Here is a 20,531-nt window from a genome sequence, read left to right as displayed (position 1 = left end):
TTTTAGCTGGTTTTATGGATATTATGAATTTTCAATTAGTATTTTATGACCTGTGTATATTGTACGTCGGCGGTTTTCTAGGAAAAAGTCAGTAAAAGAAATTGCATGGGTAACCTGAATGTGCAAGATTTCCTGCCTTGGAGGAAAAGTTAGAATATGCAAATACATAACATATTTAGAGCAAAAGCAACAAGAGCTGTCCATATTCATACAGCTATTTTCACCATTCAGTAAAAGTGTTTATAAGACATAATGTGACTGTTTTCTTTGAGGCTTTTTGTAACACTCATAGCATATGGAAGAAAAAAAATATTGCATGCAGTGCAATAGAAGTGTTTTCATACAATTTTAATGAGAAAATTGCTCTTAAGAAAAAACTATAACAAATATATATATTTTAAAGGAACCATATTCACGCGCTAATTTGCCCCTACTGACTTCTGTAAATAAAGTTGTTTATTGTGTAATGAAAACTTATTCAGTTTTCTGATATAAAGTACTTGTGTGTTTCAGTTCCTCGCCATTTCTAAGAGCTTTGCTTGCTGACAGTACATTTCTATTATGATTGAGCAACTGACAGACTGTCCTTAAATGCATGTACACAGGTGCTCAGCTAGTTAAGTGTATCAATTCTGTATTATAGGTTATGTTCACAAGTTGCATGAATTGCACTCAACTATCTCATCTTTTGCAGGGCATGTGGGTTCCTACAAACATGCGTTGTCATTTGACAGATGATCTTTAATCCCTTAATGCTACATGACATATGTACAAGTCATAAGCAAGGCTTAAAACCCAAAAATACAGAAATGTAGCTTTCATTGCTCATCTTCCAAAAAACTACAGTTAGTATCACATTTTGACCCTCTCCTGATTTGGGCTTACAAATACTGACCACATACTGCTGTCTGAATGAGGCCTTAACAAGAATGGTTTAATTTTCACAGCAACGATGTGAAAGATTGATAGGGATTTATAATAAAATTTTGGTTGCATTGTTGCAGATAATGTTAAGGACACACAGTCAGGCACCGGCACATGGCTGAAGTCTCACCCACAGTGGCCATTGGCCGTACAATTGTACCACAAGATAGTTCAACCATAGGCCAGTGCAGGAGGGCAGGGTACTACCACCATGTACAGCCAGCTAGATCGTGTGTCCTTAGCCGAAAGTTGGAGCAGTTTTTAGGTTTAGGAGGGCAATTACTTTTCAAATAAGTATTACAGAGGCTATAACAAAATGTAGTATATTTCTAGTAAACAAATAGAAAGGAAAGATTTTGCTGTTCTCACCCCACTATGTTCTTGGTATCACTCACACGGATCCCATTACTGTAAAGATGAAGTCCATTGGTTGGGGTCTTGCCATTCTGGACTTCTGAAGAGGCAAAGCTCAGTTTGTTTAGTTGTTTTCAATCAATAAAACTAAATCATCCTTACATTTTATTACCAGTGTAATAACTTATAAGCGTTTTTTTCACAAAGTATTTTGGGTATGCTCACCTCCTGGTGTATGGAGAGCTTTAGGTAACAGGAATGTACAAGGTCTTTGCTTGAAAGTTAAATCAAAGAGGTATACCTACAAAATAGATGTGACGGTCATTTAAATCACTTCAAAGATAGAAAAAAAAGTCAGGCAATTTATTTAATTCTCCACCCTTTTCAGGTGTACGTGAATATTGTTACCTTCTTTGTATTATTATCAATTAATTTTACTATGACTAAGAGCTCATTCACACGAGCATAGAGTCACCACGTATTACACACGCGTATTTCCCGTGCCTAACACATTTTTCTAGTCACACGTGTTGGAACTGTGAGGGGACATCCGTATAAAACGCAGGAGAAATAAATCGCAGCATGCTCTATTTCTCCTCTTTTTTCACTGAGCCCTTGAAGGGCTGCGTATTGAAACGCTGCCCCTTCACAATACCTGCAACAGGGCAGCATTTAATACAGAGCCTTGCTCTGCACAGAGTGAGGAATTAAGAAAAAAAAGTCACACTGAGAATGTCCAAGACGTCATAGATGCGGGCATGCGCAGTGCCTATCGCAGCCCGTACACGATCTCTTACGTCTCTTCAGCTGTCAGAGCGTAGGGTCTGCGATGAGTACAACACTGCGAAACTCGCAGCATTGTACTCATATGGCCATGTGAACAAGCCCTTCAGGTTATAGTATAATATTGCCCATTTCACAGCACAGTGACCACAATATCTATGCTTAGCTTTCAATGTAGTATGGTCGTTAACTTGCTAGAGTAGAGCAGTATATAGTATAGCCTACAAAATGATGTGGGTATAGTTGCGGTCTCCCCATCCCTTTAGCAAGTCATGCTGTACCATCACATCCAGTGTAGGGAAAACATGGCTGTAGACATCAGCAATTGGAAGATTCTACTATAAATCACAGCAGGAGATTTGATATTAACACAGAAGCGAAAGGCCGCCTGCAGACGGCCGGGTCGGATCCGGCTGCGAGAATTCTCGCCGCAGGACCTGACCTGAGCGCCTGCAGAGAGCAGCGCATACTCACCCGCGCCCCGCAGCTCCGGATCTTTCATGTGCCGGCTGCCGGGCAGCCAGCGCATGCGCAGTCCGGAGCCGGCGGCGGGTGAGTGACGTTTCAGAAATAGAACATGCCGCGGTTTGTGTGCCGCACGAGATTTCGCACGGCCAAACCGCGGCCGTCTGCCTAGGATTGCGTTTGTTAACGCAATCCTATGCAGGCTTCCAGCGGCGGAAATCCCATGGGAAATCCCACCCGTCTGCAGGCGGCCAAAAAAGTGTCAAAAATATTTAGACATCTGACCAACACATCCATATATGCTTACTTGTTATCCCATTCGAAAAATGGGCATTCATATGGAGTTGAGTACCCTTTTACAGCTATAGTAGCCTTTCAACATGATTATGGAGTTTGGCTCGCAATTAGACATTTATTACCCAAGACCCCGATCACATGACCACAGCATCATTCAATTCAAAGCCTGTGGGACTGACGGAGACAGCAGAGCGCACTGCTTATCTGATTTTTATCAGCACCATAGATAATGAATGGAGCGGCAAGGCACTCGACCAGCATTCCATTCAAGCTCCTCCTCACAGCAGTCATGCAGTCTCCAGTGATCAGACATTTTTCACTTATGTGCATAGATCATAAATGTCAATTGTGGGAAAACATCTTTAAAAAGCATATGTTTCATGTGTACTCCCAAAAACTGGATCTCAAGAACTTGTGGTAAAGCGCCGAACACTTTTAGCATGTGTGAAAACGCCCATAAGAAAAAAGTGCTTGACATTAAAATTACCTGCTCCCCTCCCATGTTGACAAGCAGCTCAGTGCCATCAGGACTGAAGGTTACATATGTTGCAACCAAAACGCGTAATCTGTTATTGTAATCTGGCAGTTTGACTGGAAGGTGTCCTGGAGGAAATAAATACAATGAACTAATCTGTAAGAATATATTGTATGGGCGGTAAAAGGCAACACCACATAGTAAGTGCAGAAACAGGGGGGAAAAGCATGTCATAAAATGGGTTAACGGTGTTTCAAGCACTAAAATCTCTCATTTGCTACAATGAGTGAAGCATTTGAAAACATAATGTCAAACATAACATACTCATTATCAAAAACGAACAAGCAACGCAAGGATTTGTGAGAATCAAATGGAACTTTATATGTGTAATTGTGAAGGTTTTTTCTAAACTAAAATTTAGGTCCAGATCGTGTCGGTCACACAATGGAAGCAGTTGGTTAATGACACTTTTATAACAAACGTAGAGTGTTTAGGGGCTGCCTGGATAACTTTATGAAGATGTGGGGCGGTTGGTGCTCATCTCCCTTGACTCTCTTTAATATACAGTACAAAATGAATCAGAATTTACTGCTTAGAATTTCTTCTAACACTAAGGCTGGGTTCTCACACGGCAGAAATCTCACGTTTTGGCTGCAGCGAAAAACCGCGAGACTTCCGCCGGGAAAGCGCTGCTTAAAGAAACCTGCGGCACTTAGCCGCGGGTTTTGGAGCGGCTTGGCCGCACACCTTTCCGCTGCAGCTGTGACCCGTGAATCCGCGCCGCAGCGCCGGCTTCTGCCACGATGGATTCGCCGTCCCATGTGGACGAGATTTCTGAGAAATCTCGTCCACATGGCTGGCTAACCCCGGGATTAGCGGCCGCAGGCGGATCTGCAGAAAATCCGCCCAGTGTGAACCCAGCCTTAAACCTAAAATTACATGCCATTTGCAACGCTATGGACGACACCAAAATCTGTTTTTTCATTTTTTTTTCCTGAATTGTTTTTATTGTTACTTTCATTGATAAGTCTGTAAACAATTCTTCAAGAAAATGAGTTGAAAAAAGTTAGGTAAAGAAACTCTTCAAAAACTCCATACATTGTTGCGTTTCACAGTTGAAAGCTACATTAATTGTTCTTCTCAATTCACATCAAATTAAAATTCTGAATTCTACTTCTTTCCCATTACTGGTGTGCAGTGCAGTTAGGGAATAAAACTGTATTTAGAATGTTCTATCAAAAAAATAAAAAAAAATCATGCACTAGAAGCAGTTGTTGGAATAGAATTAAACTATATTTGTGATTGTAACATCATATAAGTAATTACAATATCAAAGCAAAAGAATCCTTTATTGTGGAAATAAATGAATGGAGGCTATAGTACATGCTTGGGCCACCTCTAGCTTGGATGCAAGACGTGATACGGGCGGGCATGGAGGTATACAGATTCCGTATGGTATCCTGCGGTACAGATATCCACATTTGCTGTAACTGAGCCTCTAGATCAGGGGTTGTCAAACACATTTTTACGAAGGGCTACATCAGCCTTATAGTTGCCTTTAAAGAGTTGATTGTAATTGTATAGTAAAAGCTTGTTCATATGAGCGTATTTGCACAGCATAATATGTGCACAATTCTTTTGCATGTAATACGCAGTGAATTGAACTGATTGATTTTAGATTCCCGAGCTGTCATTGTCCCTCATACCACTACTAGGACTGACTGTGATATGTGATGGCCCCCAGACCAACACACCAGCAGTGGTGGCAGTGTGCCACTCCACAGCAAAGGTAGGATTGAGGTTCTCATCTCCAGGTCTCCAAACATGAACACAGTCGTTGTCAGTGCCCAAATAAACCTGGATTTGTCAATAAAGACAACATGGTTCCACTCCATAGCAGTCCAGTTTAGTGGTTCACGACATCACTGCAAATGGAGGCGACAGTGGGTAAATGTTGAACGCAGTACATGTAATGGGTGCCATGAGACCAAATGTCCTACAGCAAAGCACCTGGAAATGGTTCAGACAAACACAGGGGCCTGTAATGATGATGATGCCACCTATCTCTGGATGGCAGACAATAAAACAGTTGGAGCTTGTCAGACGATCAGATGATCCTCTCTACTGGTGGTCTGTTGACAGCGTCCTGAACCTAGTCACCTTATGCATGCCCTCACGCACTGACTGGTCCTAACACCTCCTAACACGCTGATCAGAACGGCCTAGGTGTCATAATACACCCACTCTCAAACTCTGTTAACTGGGCGAAATCTTTTCGATTGCGTCATAGAGGCGTGTCTAGTGGTCAACAAGCTCTATACAAGTGGAAAAACAAGATTTTTGTATTTACCATAAAACCTTTTCCTTGTCTCTTTCAATGGGGGACACAGCTGAAGACCATGGGTATAGCTACTGCCACTAGAAGGCAGATAGTAAATAAAAAAAAGTGTTAGCTCCTCCTACTAACTATATCTCTCCTGCAGGCATTAAGCTAACCCGTAGGAGCAGCCAGTAGGAAAGAAGCAGGTTTGTAACGTTATTGTTCAGGTTATCTGGTTTAACCTAACACTTTGTTAAATCATATGCAACTCCAGGAGAAAAGCTCCAACAAGGCGGCTGCTTATCAGAAGTTTTTTGAAAAACATTGTGCTGGGTGCTGTGTCCCCCAATGAACAAGAAGAGATTTTATAGCAAGTACAAAAATCTTGATTTCTCGACCGTTGCATTGGGGGGGGGGAATTACAGCTGAAGACCATGGGATGTTCCAAAGCAGTCAGGACTAGGCAAACATAGACAAGGACGTGTGTGGGCAGTTCTATATTGATGTTTGGAAAAGTGTTCGACCAAAAGAGACACTATCAGATGCAAACATGCACCCGGTAGCACTTTGAGAAGGTGTGTAGAGAGGCCCATGTAGTGGCCTACCCCTTGGAGATCAGAAGCGTCGTTGCATACCTCCTATTTGACACCGAGTATCCGAGTAGAGTGTGCCCTAACCTGAAAAGAAGGTTGTTTGCAAACTGACATGTTAAGCCTTCACCACTGCTGACCTGATTCAACGTGATAGGATGGTTTGGAAGTCACAAGGCCAAGTCTTGGACCATGTGGAATGACAAGAGTGAGTTAGAGTGCCAGAAGAACAACGTTTGATAAAGGCATATTCTTAAGGCTTAGATCAGGTTCAATTTGTGAGAGACGATTCCCGAGGGCGAGCTGCGGAGGGGCAAAACAATGTCTTGATTGATGTGGAAGGCCGAGACCATCTTAGGTAGAAAGAGAAAAGCATCCGCCTCCTAGTGGTAGTAGCTATACCCATGGTCTTTAACTGTGCCCCCCTATGCAACGGATGAGAAAATAGGTCCACTACACACAAGTAGCCTCTGAGAGCCTTTTTGTAGGCCAAGGGTGGAACCACTTTTAGGGCTTCGGGTGGCAAGACAGTTCATCTAATCACACCACAACTGTATATCTGCTTCAGATATAACTACATGACGAGTTTCGAAGCACAACAACAACTCCTTCTAGGTGCTGACGGGCAGCGGATTTCGTGGGAAAGCAGGAGTTTAGAAACATTTTTAAAAATGAACTGTGCAGGTGTGCCAGATGGCGCTTCCTCACACATCCGCAAAACAGACATGAGCCCTAAGGCTTATATATAGCACCAAGTGGCAAAAACTCATGGGCTGTGGCAAATATATAAGTCATAGTGTGGGTTAAGCAAAAAACACATTGATACAAAAGGACAAATGTACAATTCACAAATTACCTTTTACAAAAGTGAACAGATTTATGGCCATCATTTCTAGTAATATTCAACTAGAAATGTTATCCATACAATAATTTGCATTTTCTCATGAGAAACATTTATCCTATATCCTTGATATAATAAAATGCTTGATTAGTGAAGAGTTCGACTGATGCGACCTCACCATTCGTAAGAATACGAGCATGTGTCAGCTGTTCCATATAAGTGAGCCGGCAAGAGAGCGAAAAGAAAACAGAGGCCACGCACACAAAGTCTTCGTGTATAATCTCCTTTTCGTTTTCTCTAGCCCAGCTATAGAGAATGGTAGATACTGTATTTCTAATCAGTGCAGGTTCCAGCAGCTGGTCCCTCACCAAGGCCCCCTTCACATGGGTGTATTTCCGCACACAACACGCAAAGAATAGAACCTATTTATTTCAATAGGTTCGTTCACATACGTGTATTTTTCCTGTACACTTCGGTCACACGCAAAAAAAAAAGCAAAACGCAGTAAAATACGCTGATGCGCATGCAAAAAAGCATTGTTCAGTCTGTAAATACACATACAATAGTGACCGCAATAGTAATAGTGATCCCCCATGGTGGCCCCAGTAGTAAAAATGACCTTCATATTGGTCACAGGCATGCTACCCAGCCAAAAGCCAACAGCAACCCCTTCTACTGGTCTATGGCTAGGAAGCATCCCTACAGACTTTATACTCACCCAGCTTGCAGCTCCAATGGCAGTCGCTGCTAAGGCTGCGACTGCTGACCTGTCACCTTGAGTGACAGGGGCCTAATGAAACCTTTTTATCACCTATGATGTGGAAGAGGGAACATTTCCAACCATTAAATATATTTTGTTACTTTATGTGAATTGTTACGGTGTCCTTCAGAACACCACACTGTTGTAAGCTTGAATTCAATCAGAAGAGAAGTGTTTGGGCTATTGGAGCCTACAGTCTTTAGTCTCTTCCTAGTGAAGCTGTAAGAGATGGATGGGAGTCCCTGATCAGTAAGATCAGTGTAGGTCTCAGGAATGTTACAGAACACGGAGAAATTGAATCTCACCTGCCACATAATACTGCGCAGCTCCCTCTGGAATGGGTTTCTGTCTTGAACAAAAGGTATGAAGCCCAGATTGTGTCTGCTGCAGATTCTTTCTGTAATGAAGGATATGTAACACATTATGGTAAAAATAATCACTCTTTGTATTACCATTCTCAACAAAACAATACTCACCTGTGACTGTGGATCATTCGGATATCATACAGTCTGACAAAAGGCCCACTGGCTCCTACTGCCAAGCAGTTGTTATCCTGGGGGCTAATGCTTACACATTTTGCCTCCACCAGCTGACCACAGTATTCTGTTAAATCAATCAAAACATCGGAATGGGTGCTACTCTCTCTCAAATCATACTGCCTGGAGAAGAAGAAAAAACAAATATATTAACATAGTGAGATTAAATATGGTTACACAAAAATTGCTTCTTTCTCAGCAAAGTTTTCTCACCGGATCAAGCCATCCTCTGCTGCACTCCAGAAAGTATTTGGCCACATAGGGGCAGTGGCAACGCGTTTCACTCGGTTAGTATGTTCAGAAAAGACATGGAGTGTTTCCTTTGAATTAATGTCATGGACATGAACCTTGGCATCTGCCGCTCCAGTAATCAAAATACGATCTCCAGTGTGTGGAAGGAACTGATAGGGCGAAGACAGAGCAAATATAGATGAGTTATATATAGTAATACTTCTTTGTTTCTTACTCAAAGAAGTTTCCACATTAGTTCTCTGCTCATTCCTCTGCTTTGGGTCTTGTGAAATTCCACATTTTTGAACACTTTTTTTCTTAAGTATTAGACATATGACAAAATAGTCACAAAATCATTGCAGCTCTGTGCTGGAAGCAAGTCAAGTGCTGGATTATCAGATGCCATATTTAAGGAATAAAATGTTAACCTGCAGCCCTATGTAGAACTACTAGTAATTATTAGGAAATTACAGTACCAGTGTTTATGGTGCTGTGCTACATCCATTATGATCCCCACACATCACACACACAGCTCTACTACATGCATCCTGATTCACACACATCACACACACACACAGCGCTGTGGTACATCCATGCCGATTTCCAGACATCACCAGCTCAGCAGACTCCTGGATACAGTGATCAGCCCCTGGTCTTGTGATCCATGACTCCACCCACACAGGTGATCACATGATGGTGACATCATCACAGATCCTGGTGGCTGCTGTCGGCTTAGCCAAACTGAACAATGGCTCCACCCACAGCAGTGACGTCGCAGCAGGTCCTTCAGCCCACAGGATCTCTTTTACCAAAATTCACAATGGCTCCTCCCACAGCAGTGATGTCACCACAGGTCCTTCAGCCCACTGGATCTCTGTGGTGGGGGTAGGTCAGTGTCTTCTGTCAGGACCACTGAGTTGTGTCTAAGATAATAACGCCCTAGTTGTATTCTCATTTATTATTCTTGACCTCCCCTTCCAAGAGCCCTACCTTAATTGTTCTTCTGTCATCAGGCTCTGTGTTTTATATATATATATGTTGTAGGACCTGCGATGACATCACCAGGGGCGGAGCATGAGAAGCACCCACACACAAACATACATACTCACAGTCAAGTGGTTGTTAGAAGTCTGATTCATAATATGTATTGAGTGACTATCTATATACACACACAGAGTTCATCACACGTTGCTCACCTTAACAGAAAAGATGTTGGCAGTGTGACCTGTGTGCATAGATAACAATTTCTTGTGACGAAAAGGATCCCACAGCATCATGTACTGATCATCTGAACCAGAGGCCAGCAAGCTAGTTATGGGAGGGGAAAAAAAATATGTATAACCATTAAATAGCAGACAAAGGCCTATCACAATTGTTCTACAGTTCAGTATTTGTGCTCATATACTGTAAATGGCATGAAACATTGCAAATACTATTATATCTTTAAGTGGTCCCATACCAGAGATATCAGGTAGCCAGACAACACAGAAAAAGTGCAGTTTTTTTAGAAAAGTACATCTATACAGCCAGTCTACAAGCAAGTGCTGAATACAGAGTCAACATAGCAGAGGTATACAGCATTACCTAACAGACTGCAGATTGCTTCAGCATACAATGTGAATTACACATTTTCATAACATGCTGTAAATACAACATGCAAAAAGTACAGCATCACGTAAACCTCAAACCTTTCTTTATTAACCCCTTCATGACATGGCCTATTTTGGGCTTAAGGACGCAACAATTTTTGGCGGATTTTCTTCTCCATTTATCAAAAGTCATAACTTTTTTATTTTTCCGTCAACGCGGCCGTGTGAGGGCTTGTTTTTTGCGTGGCGAACTGTAGTTTTTATCGGTGCCACTTTTGGGTACATAGACTATATTGTAAAACTTTTATTTTTTTTTTATGATAGCAGGGAGAGAAAACGCATCAATTCTGACATAGATTTTTTTTTTTTTTTTTTTTTTTTTTACAGTGTTAATCATGCAGCAAAAATGAGACATTCCATTTTTTCTGCGGGTCGGTACGGTTACAACGATACCAAAATTCTTACATTTTTTTTAGGTTTCCCCACTTTTCTGCAATAAAAACCCTTTTTTAGGAAATCTTTTTTCTATTCTAAATTGCTGCATTCAAAGTCCTATAACTTTTTTATTTTTCGATGTATGGAGCTCTATGAGGGCTTATTTTTTGCGAGACGAGCTGTAGTTTTTACTGATACCATTTTGGGGTACATACGGCTTTTTTGATCACTTTTATTGCGTTTTTAGTGAGGCAAAATGCTAAAAATTAGCATTTTGCCTCAGTTTTTTAGCGTTTGTTTTAACGTTTTTTTTGCGTGCACAGTCAAAAGCATGTGCAACTTATTGTACGCGTCGTTACGGACGCGACAATACCAAATATGTGGGGTTTAATTTTTTTTTTACCTTTTTTATGCTAATCTGAAAAAAAGCATAAAAAAGGGGGTTTTTTTACATTTTTCTTTTCTTTTTTTTACATAATTTGTGTCCCTCTGAGGGACTTGCAGCACTGTGCCTATGATCGCTGTCATAAGGCATGGCAGAGCTACTGCTCTGCCATGCCTTATCGCTTATACAGCGATCATAGGCATAGGCAATACAGGATGCCGGTGTCTGGCGTCCTGTTGCCATGGTGACAGGCCGGGCTCTCACGATGATATCGCGAGTTCCGGCCGGAGACACAGAGGGAGCCGCGCTCCCTCTGTGAACTCTTTCCCTGCCGCGATCTACTTAGATCGCAGCAGCGAAGGGGTTAACAGCGGGGGGCGCATCTCCGATGTCCCCCCGCTGTTGCAGCGGGACGCCGGCTGTAACTGACAGCCGGCTCCCGCTGCGGGATAGCGCGGGATCACATATGATCGCGCGCTATCTCCAGGACGTAAGTTTACGTCCTGTTGCGGGAAGTACCAGGCTGCCAGGACGTAAACTTACGCCCTGCAGCGGGAAGGGGTTAAAAGCTTTTTTCCAGTTGTCATACTTTTTAGAGTACCATTTACTCCTTTTTTTAAACAAATTTATTTTCTGTTTCGTTCCAACAATCCAGCTTTACAACCAGTGGTTAACGGTAATTTTACATGGTACGACTTTTGGGCGTATAAGCACAACAGTGATAGTTGTTCAGATAATGGAGGCTGAGCAGGCTGGAGATCTCTTCTGGCCGTCCACCTCCATTCACTGCAAACATGCAGTTGCTCAGAGATTGAGCGACTCCTGCTTCACGGAGTGAGTCGTTGCTCATTAGTTCCGTTTCAGTGAGCTGAAACGGTACGACTAGTAACTACTGAGAAACTTCTCGCTCAGTGCCATGTAGTAGGCCGTGTGTACAGTCGCCCATAAATTGCTCATTTGAGTAATTATTCAGGCGATTTTTAGCCCATGTAAAGGTACCTCAGCCGACAATACTGTTTCACTGTTCATATCCTATTTTATGTGAATCCATGATAACTGAGCATTATCTATGTGTATCTGTGGGGTTGCTAGAACCAAGATAGACATAGCCATCTCCACTGGGAAAAATACAAGGTACATTAGTAAACAAATATTTGCACAAACACAATAAAATTTGTAATCGCAGTTATTTTTTTCTTTAAAGGGGTTCTGTCATCAACCTATTCCTCCTTGATCAGTCTACTTACCAGATCTTCAGCTCCCCTATTTTCTCCTGTCTCCTGCAGTCCAGGGGAGTCTCTTTACCTCCAGGTGCCCGATTCTTCTCCTTCTGTGAGGCTACATACATTGCCGGCAGTCTTCTGCAATGTACGTTACGTCACAGCTCAGAGGCCAGCAGGGGGAGTGATGATCTACTTCAGAGGCTGCTCACGTGAGCTGTCTCTGAAATAGATCAGAATTCCTTCCTAGGGAGTGAACACTACAGCACAGGGATGTGACCTTCACTGACCCGGCCAGAAGGAAGGAATGCAGCCTCATAACAGGCCGGCTGACATGCAGTGAGGTGACCCCGGGGACACTGCAGAAGCTCAGCCAGGAGAAGATGTGGTAAGGAGACTGACAGGGGAGGAATATATGAGTATAGAGTTGTTGTTTTTTTGTACTGACAAAACTTCTTTAATGTCCATTAAAGAAGATCTCTTTATTGTGCAATGAGATATTCCATACTATATATGTCCCTAACCCCTTAGGCTTCTTTCACAGGGGCTACAAAATGCATGTATGTGAAGCCCATGGTTTCCAATGGGTTATTTCATATGAGATGTTCTGCAGCATGAAATCCAATTGGGAACCATGAGCCTCACATACATGTGTTTTGTAGCAATGATTTTGTAGTGAGATTTTGTAGCCCGTGTGAAAGAGGCCTTAAGGACAGAGCCCTTTTTTTTCTTCCATTTTCGTTTTCATGACTCTTATTTAACCATCAATGTAGCTGTATGAGGGCTTGTTTTTTGTGGTACGAGTTGTATTTTTCAATAGTGTTATTTAATATACCATATAATGTACTAAAAATCTTCTTAAAAATTCTAAGTGGATTGAAATGGGAGAGAAAAAAAAAACCCCCACAATTCCACCATGTTTGGAGGGAGGTCTTGTTTCTATGGTGTACACATTGTAGCAACCATGGCTTTTTTCTATGGGTTAGTACGGTAACAGATTTATAGTGTTTCTTTTAGCTGTACTACTTTTAAAAATATGAAATATCTTTGGGAAAAAAAAATATTTTCTGCCGCCATCTTCTGACAGCCATAACTTTATTTTCATAGCTATGCGATGACTAATTTTTTTTAATGGGACGTTCTGTAATTTTTACTAGTAACATTTTGGAGTGCACGTGATGTTTTGATCTTTATTTATCACTTTTTTTTTTCTCGGAGACAGGGTAACCAAAAAAAAGAAATTCTGGTGGTTTTTGTTTTTTCTGGTGACGTTCACTGTTCATTGTACGTAATGCATTTCTTTGATAGATCAGACTTTTATGGAAGCAAATGATACCAAATATGTGTTTGTTTTTTTATTATAAATATGGCAAACTTTTAAACTTTTATTACCCTTTATATTTTTTTAACAGATAGAGCAACACAAAAGAGGGGACATTTCTCCGTTTATCCTCCATCTGGATATGGCAACCGGCTCACCTGTCCCACCGTTCTTCACAAAGGTGCACGTCCCAGAAGTGGGAGCCACATCTATCTGACATTTATGCCATATCATGTAGTCCTACAGTTATACTATAAATACCCAAGGTAGGAGTACCCCTTTAAAGAGTCGTTTATTTTAACTTTTCTCTGGAGAGCAGGTATGAATTGCAGAAAATGCATAAAAAACATGCAGCCTGTACACAGCTTTATGAGGAGAGCTGATAGATGTCAGGGCACAGTGCCCAGCTTTATCTCCAGTATTCCTGCAATCATTTGAGGTATTAGGACTTCAGAGAGCAAAACTGCCATCACTGCCATAAAGTTACTCTAAGAGTCCTTTTACACAGGACGAGAGAAGGCCTGACAACTGTCCCAGCAATAATCACTGCTGTGCTTTTACAGCTCATAGCTCAGTGAATGTAGGTGGAGTGGACTGCAGATTGCCCCAACCATCCTCCAGTCACAGTAAACTAGGTGTCATTCAATGCTGAACTTTGGCTTGTTTACACAGGCCAATCATTGCTTGGGGTTTATGCCTGCATAATGCAAACGACGAATGATTTACTCTTCATTCACATCATGCAGGCATTTACACTGAAAAATCATTCAGATTTCCGCGATCCAGCAAGAATGTGAATGATAATCGTGTAGTGCAGAAGGGCCATAACACACATCAAAAGTTTTGAAAATATGGTTGTTTAAGTATAGAATCTACCAAAAAAAAATTAAGAATTCCAGTAAATTGATAGTTATCAAATACGTCTAACAATACAGAAAACATACAAACAAGAAATTCATACTTACTCTCCCTTCTCATTCCATTCAAGACAATTGACACAACCAGAGTGCCCCTACGAAAAAAGAATGAGAGGATTTAAAATTACAGATAGTCCCCGACTTGCGAACATTCGACTTACGAATTTCGCTAGATACGAACTATCTGTTCTGCACAGTATGATGTAATGCTATGGCATTACATCATGCTGTGCAGGGAGCGGAGAGGCTTCTATCAAGCCTGATAGAAGCCTGTCCGGTCACATCGCGGTTGCTAGGCAGCCGGGGGCCTTCTGAAAGGCCCTAGGGCTGTCTATGCAGAGCGCCTAGCAAGCCGTGCGCTTGATGGGCACTCAGCATAGGCAGCCCTGGGGCCTTTCAGGAGGTCCCCGGCTGCCTAGCAACCACACAGCGTCCCGTGATCTCATCGTGGGACGCTGTACGGGCCCCCTGAATGTCGGGTGCAGGCTGTTTCTTACAGTGGGCACCCGGAGGCAGCAGTTCTGACGAGCCGCGCCGCTCGTCAGAACTGTTAACACTTTAAATACCGCTGTCAGAGCGGTATTTAAAGTGTTAACAGTTCCGACAAGCGGCGAGGCTCGTCGGAACTGCTGCCGCCGGGTGCCCGCTGTAAGAACAGCCGGCACCCGACGTTGTATGGAGCGGGATCCACCCGCGATCCCCTCCATACAACCATTTGTTCGACTTGCGAACAAAACGGACTTGCGAACGGGCTCCCGGAACGGAACCTGTTCGCAAGTCGGGGAGCACCTGTATTTTTACTCAAACTTATACATTATTTTATTGCTTTCAAAAGGATCCAAAAGCACATATTCCTCATGCGTATACCTGAAGCTCTGCTTCTAGTCCCAAGCGACGAATTAAAGGATCCGTTACATGATGATGTCTCTGAAAGCTCCTAGCTTGTCTTTCCTAAAAGAAAATCAAACTTTTTAGGCTGCCGCACCTTCTTCTGAGGACCCTCAACATGATAAGGAAAACAAAGATATTAGACACCTTATTTAAAGGGGTTGTCCCGCGAATGCAAAGTGGGGTTATACACTTCTGTATGGCCATATTAATGCACTTTGTAATATACATCGTGCATTAAATATGAGCCATACAGAAGTTATTCACTTACCCACTCCGTTGCTGGCGTCCCCGTCTCCATGGCTCCGTCTAATTTCAGCGTCTAAGCGCCCGATTAGACGCGCTTGCGCAGAAGGGTCTTCTCCCTTCTGGTCGGTCCGGGCACGAGCGGCGTTCTGGCTCCGCCCCCTTCTACGCGTCATCGCGTAGCTCCGCCCTGTCACATGCCGATTCCAGCCAATCAGGAGGCTGGAATCGGCAATGGAACGCACAGAGCCCATGGTGCACCATGGGAGAAGACCCGCGGTGCACCATGGTAGAAAACCGCGGTGCATCATTGGGAAAGGACCGGCGGCCATCTTTAAAAGAAGAAAAGAAGATGCTGTGCGAACTGGGAAGGAGGTAAGCAAGTTTTTTTTTTGTTTTTTTTTATTACAAACGGTATTGATTTTAACGGGGCAGAATGCGGGGGTAGGTTGAAAAAAAAAATTGCATTTCGCCGCGGGACAACCCCTTTAATATATACTTGGTGGCAGAGACTCTCTGGAGGCCAACAGATTTTATTATGATTTAAGACTAGAGATGAGCGAGCATACTCGCTAAGGCAAACTATTCGAGCGAGTAGTGCCATATTCGAGTACCTGCCCGCTCGTCTCTAAAGATTCGAGTGCCGGCGGGGAAGAGTGGTGAGTTGCGGGAGTGAGCAGAGGGGAGCGAGAAAGAGATCTCCTCCCCCCTCCCCTCCCGTTCCTCCCCGCCCCCCACATCTTTAGAGATGAGCGGGCAGGTACTCGCATAAGGCACTACTCGCTCGAGTAGTTCGCCTTAGCGAGTATTCTCGCTCATCTCTATTTAAGACATGTACTGACATAAATAACAGAGGAAAGTGTTCATCCTAGGGCTGGCTTCACATGGGCGTACTTGCGACCACAATGCGCAGAGAATAGAACCTATTGATGTCAATTAGGCTAAATAGCCATTTAAGCGGGCATGGTCATCTGCGGGCACAAAAAGTACAGTGAGATGCGCAGGTATGCCCACAGAAAAAAAAAAAAAAAAAACTTGTTCAAAGCGCAAATATGTTGCATTAAGGCATGTGAAAAAACACTTCTGCCTGTGTGAAGGAGCCCTAAGAGCTTAAATGGCTTTTGCATGTTAAATAGAAATACAGGCTGACTTGCTAAAACCTTCAAAATGTTTTACATTTTTGTCTGTCTCTGTCTATCAAAACTGACATGCATACTGTATGTTGCAAAACAAGGTCTGTCTAGAGCTTACTATATGTTGAAAATGGTCACCCAGCACCCAAGCACTTTTGTATGTGTCTGTATATAAAAATAAATCTTGTTATTTGTATAGCGCCAACTTATTCCGCAGCACTTTCAGGTAATTTATTTAGCTGGGTACTCATTTTACCGACTTCGGAAGGATGGAATGTGACATCAGTAATGGCCGCTACCTCCCAACCTTGAGCTGGCTACCTGAACCACATGAGGATTGAACCCTCCAACCTTCAGGTTGTGAGCGAGAGAGCTTAGGACTGCATTTCTGGTGCCTTAACATTCTGCGCTACATGAGGCTCTATATTGGTGAAGACCTCTGCTAATGTGACATCAGTAATGGCCGCTACCTCCCACCATACTGTGCTTCTGAGGGTATCAATTGTTTGTGACTTATTGCTGTATACAGAACCCTTCAGTGGATCCCGCAAGAAGAAATCAGGAGGCGTCAGATCTGAGGATCCTGCCTGTCCCAGAATTTTCTAAATTAATTGGTCATTGAAATAACTTTTAATTTCCCTCATGCTTGTATTAGATGTGTGGTATGTTGCAGCATCGTATTAAAATTAACCTTCCATTTATTTGTCATCTGTTAGGCCAAAAGTCCACAAGTGGATCTAATTTACGCAATCCAATCAAGCCGCCCATAGGGATACATGGGTGTCCGCAAGTGAAATAAAGCGTGATTTGCAGACCTTTTGGTACAAAAAAAATAGATTGCAGCATGCTCAATTTCACTGTGGATCCAGTCAATGAAAGCTGTCCAATCCGCGGCCCGTCCACAATTCAATTGCAGATGGGCGGCGGATTCCATGGGAAAGCAGGAGTTAAAAATAACTCCACTGGCGGCCAGTGCTTCCGCACACATAAGCTGTGAAGAAAAGAGAAGACCCAGACCGGTAAGTAGAAGTCCCGCAGTGTCCTCGGCCATGGGCAGGGTGGGCTACCACATGCGGAATCCGATCCGCCCGTGGAGACGAGGCCTTAATTCATTCATTTCATGGGTACATTCCAATTCATTGAGAGGTGTGATGGTTCGACAGACATAGAGGGAGTCTATAATAAAAACGGTATTTGTTCCCTATAGCAACCGGTCACAGCTCAGCTTTCATTCCTCATAGTGCTCTTAAAAAATTTAAGCTCCTCTGAGATTGGTTGCTATGGGCAACAAAGTGTTTTTCTTTTAAACAGTTTTCATAAATGTGCTTCATAATCTTCACCCATGTCAGTTTTCATAGCTAACCATACTAAAATGTAGACGTTATTGAGTAATGTTTGAGATTCCTAGCGAGAGTACCACCCTGTTCTGTAACCAACAGCAACAGTAATATTACAACGAATAACCCTATGACAAACCTTCAGCAAAGCACACGCTGTTTTACCTCCTGGCACACTACTGCAATATGTGAACACAGCTTATGGGGTGAGGGTGTTAGTTCGGGGAACCCACTGAAATAAATCTTTTCCATTTTTTGGACATTACACCACGTACCCCGATCTGCCTGTGGATGAGATCCTGAGAAATGTTGGCTGTATCCATCACGGAGTTCAAATACAGAGCTCACGACGTCAAAGACTGAGATGGTAGCACTCCCATTATCATTTCATGAGCCTGCAAGATAATTAAAGATTTCAATTAAAAAGGATTCCATGCATTGACATCCAAACACGGGTCAACCAACAATTATTAAAGTGCTTTGCAACAGGTTTTTGGAGCAAATTTTGTGCCAAAAATTGCTGAAAATCATTATGTGGTCCAAAATTGCACAACAGCAATTAGCAAAAGCTGAAAATGTCACATAAAAGTGGGCATGGTGTCCATGTTTAGGGCTATGAGCACACATAGTGGACATATCCCACATCTGACTTAGCGGTGAATACTCACTGCAGATTTCATGCATGGCAATGAATGAAATACTCTGTGAAAATCTAAAGCTTCTTTGCAACACCCAGACCGTACTGTGAATGTGAAAGACCAGATCACGACTAGATTCTGCTGCTGGTTTCTTCCGCTGAGTCTGTTAAAACCGCATTCACTTACATTGTACTTTACATTGTTGTGGAATTTCAGCAGAGATGCCGCACAGATACAACTCTGTATGTCAACGCACCTCAAGAAAAATGTATTCAATTTATTGAGCTGAAAACCAGAAATTGCAAATTCTGACTCAAATTATCACTTGATTTCATTTTCTGACTTTCAGGCAGTCCAAAATATGTCAAGTTTATTAAAGGAGTTCTCCAGCTTTGAATTATTGATGACCTATCCTCAGGGAAAGTCATCCGTTTCGGCTTAGGTCTGCTTCCTAGGACTCCAGTTGTTTGCCAAGTCACAGTGTGCAGAGCCGGAAGCAGACAGCTCTGTGTGCTATACAGTGGCTGGGGTTGGTACTGCAGGCACTGTTCCCTTCCTCATGATTCCTGGGGGTCCCTGCACTTAGACCCCCAGCTGTCATACACTCCTGTGTATCACATTTTAGTGGGATGACACCTTTAACCACTGCAGCAGAACTTTGTGGGAAGTTAAGAGGTTCAAAACTCCTTGATTGTAGGTATTGGGGGCTTTCAGAGGGCGACTCTACTACGGTAGCCGAACATAATCACAGTTTATCAACCTAGTAGAAAGGACATAATATACAGCTTGTAAACACATAACTGCTGTAACCACAACATCCTGGTGCCAGCCTCCATGCCATAAACACAGTCATGACAATACCGGCCCACCATAGTGCAGCTAGGGGGTCTCCAGGCAAGGAGAATGGAGAACCATGGGGTCATGGGGGACACTCCCACTAAGGCAACATTAGGAAATTGCTAAAAAGGCAGCATCCTAACATTTGGGGCAACTTCTAAGAAAGCTTCACATTAGCCCCCAGGAATGCCGGCAGTGCCCTGCTGTGTGGCCCATCATGTGCCAGCTTCCTCCTAACGGAGGCCCGTACTCCTCGCAAGAAGTCTATCCTCACATGCGTCAGCTATGCAGCGCTGCAGGTATTTACAGCACTGACTCCATGCACAGCTCACGTACAAAGCTCCCTGCCTCTGTGCACTACACACTCTGGGGAAATGGCTACTCAGAAAATAAACTGCGGCGCCTTCCATTTGTGTGCACAGTTCCTTAGCAATGTATCTGGATTCACTAGCGAGGAGGCCCCTGACAGCCCAGTTACCCGTGTTTACCTCTCCGGGTGTCTCTCAGAACAGGCACCCTCCAACTACGTAATTACCGTAATGGAATTATCAGATCCGACTTCTACGCTACGTAAAGTGCGCACAATGGCATTCAAGAATACGCTTCGGCTTACTAACTTAGTACTACGGCTCCTTGGCAACGTGAGGAGGAAAAGGAAAGGCCATGTAAACCAATAATAGGAGCCGTTTTTAGAATGACAGTTCGTGGAACCAATAGGAAAGCTTGACCAGATCAGCTGTTAGGTTAGGTTGGCTTGTAAAATCAGCACTTGCGCAGTTACGCCCAGCGCAAAGCCTTCTGGAAGTTGTAGTTTACACTCTAAACGGATTGGCTTTTACGTAGCACCACAGGGAGGTGGTCAGGGAGTGTTCAGCTGAGCACAGTTTGTGCTTTGACTTCGTAGTGTGTGTTCACAGCTTGTCCTTGCGTAGCAGGAACAGTTGTGTAGCCCATGTACACAGTCATCAGGGTTGCCAACCGCCCAGAAATACCCGCGCTGTCTGGTATA

General features: G+C 43.1%; 1 protein-coding gene across 2 annotated transcripts in view; it reads right to left on the bottom strand.

Annotated features, from left to right (window-relative positions):
• Positions 1 to 20,103, bottom strand: part of WDTC1 (WD and tetratricopeptide repeats 1) — a 29,909-nt gene extending 9,806 nt beyond the window's left edge. The window contains exons 1-11 of one of the 2 annotated variants that reach the window (XM_066572800.1): positions 20,011 to 20,103; positions 18,323 to 18,442; positions 15,311 to 15,394; positions 14,492 to 14,538; positions 9,773 to 9,884; positions 8,559 to 8,746; positions 8,286 to 8,468; positions 8,115 to 8,206; positions 3,311 to 3,426; positions 1,504 to 1,579; positions 1,294 to 1,378 (exon numbers count right to left, since the gene is read on the bottom strand). In XM_066572800.1, coding sequence (XP_066428897.1) covers positions 1,294 to 1,378; positions 1,504 to 1,579; positions 3,311 to 3,426; positions 8,115 to 8,206; positions 8,286 to 8,468; positions 8,559 to 8,746; positions 9,773 to 9,884; positions 14,492 to 14,538; positions 15,311 to 15,394; positions 18,323 to 18,370 — 1,031 coding nt within the window. In that variant the 5' untranslated portion in view covers positions 18,371 to 18,442; positions 20,011 to 20,103. Of the gene's footprint in view, positions 1 to 1,293; positions 1,379 to 1,503; positions 1,580 to 3,310; positions 3,427 to 8,114; positions 8,207 to 8,285; positions 8,469 to 8,558; positions 8,747 to 9,772; positions 9,885 to 14,491; positions 14,539 to 15,310; positions 15,395 to 18,322; positions 18,443 to 20,010 lie in introns of those variants that run through there. The other variant, XM_066572808.1, reaches the window with a different exon arrangement.
• Between the last annotated feature and the right edge of the window lie 428 nt (positions 20,104 to 20,531).

Source organism: Eleutherodactylus coqui, chromosome 1, assembly GCF_035609145.1.
Source record: "Eleutherodactylus coqui strain aEleCoq1 chromosome 1, aEleCoq1.hap1, whole genome shotgun sequence".
Classification (NCBI taxonomy): Eukaryota; Metazoa; Chordata; class Amphibia; order Anura; family Eleutherodactylidae; genus Eleutherodactylus; species Eleutherodactylus coqui.
This window is presented reverse-complemented; position numbering and strand designations above follow the sequence as displayed.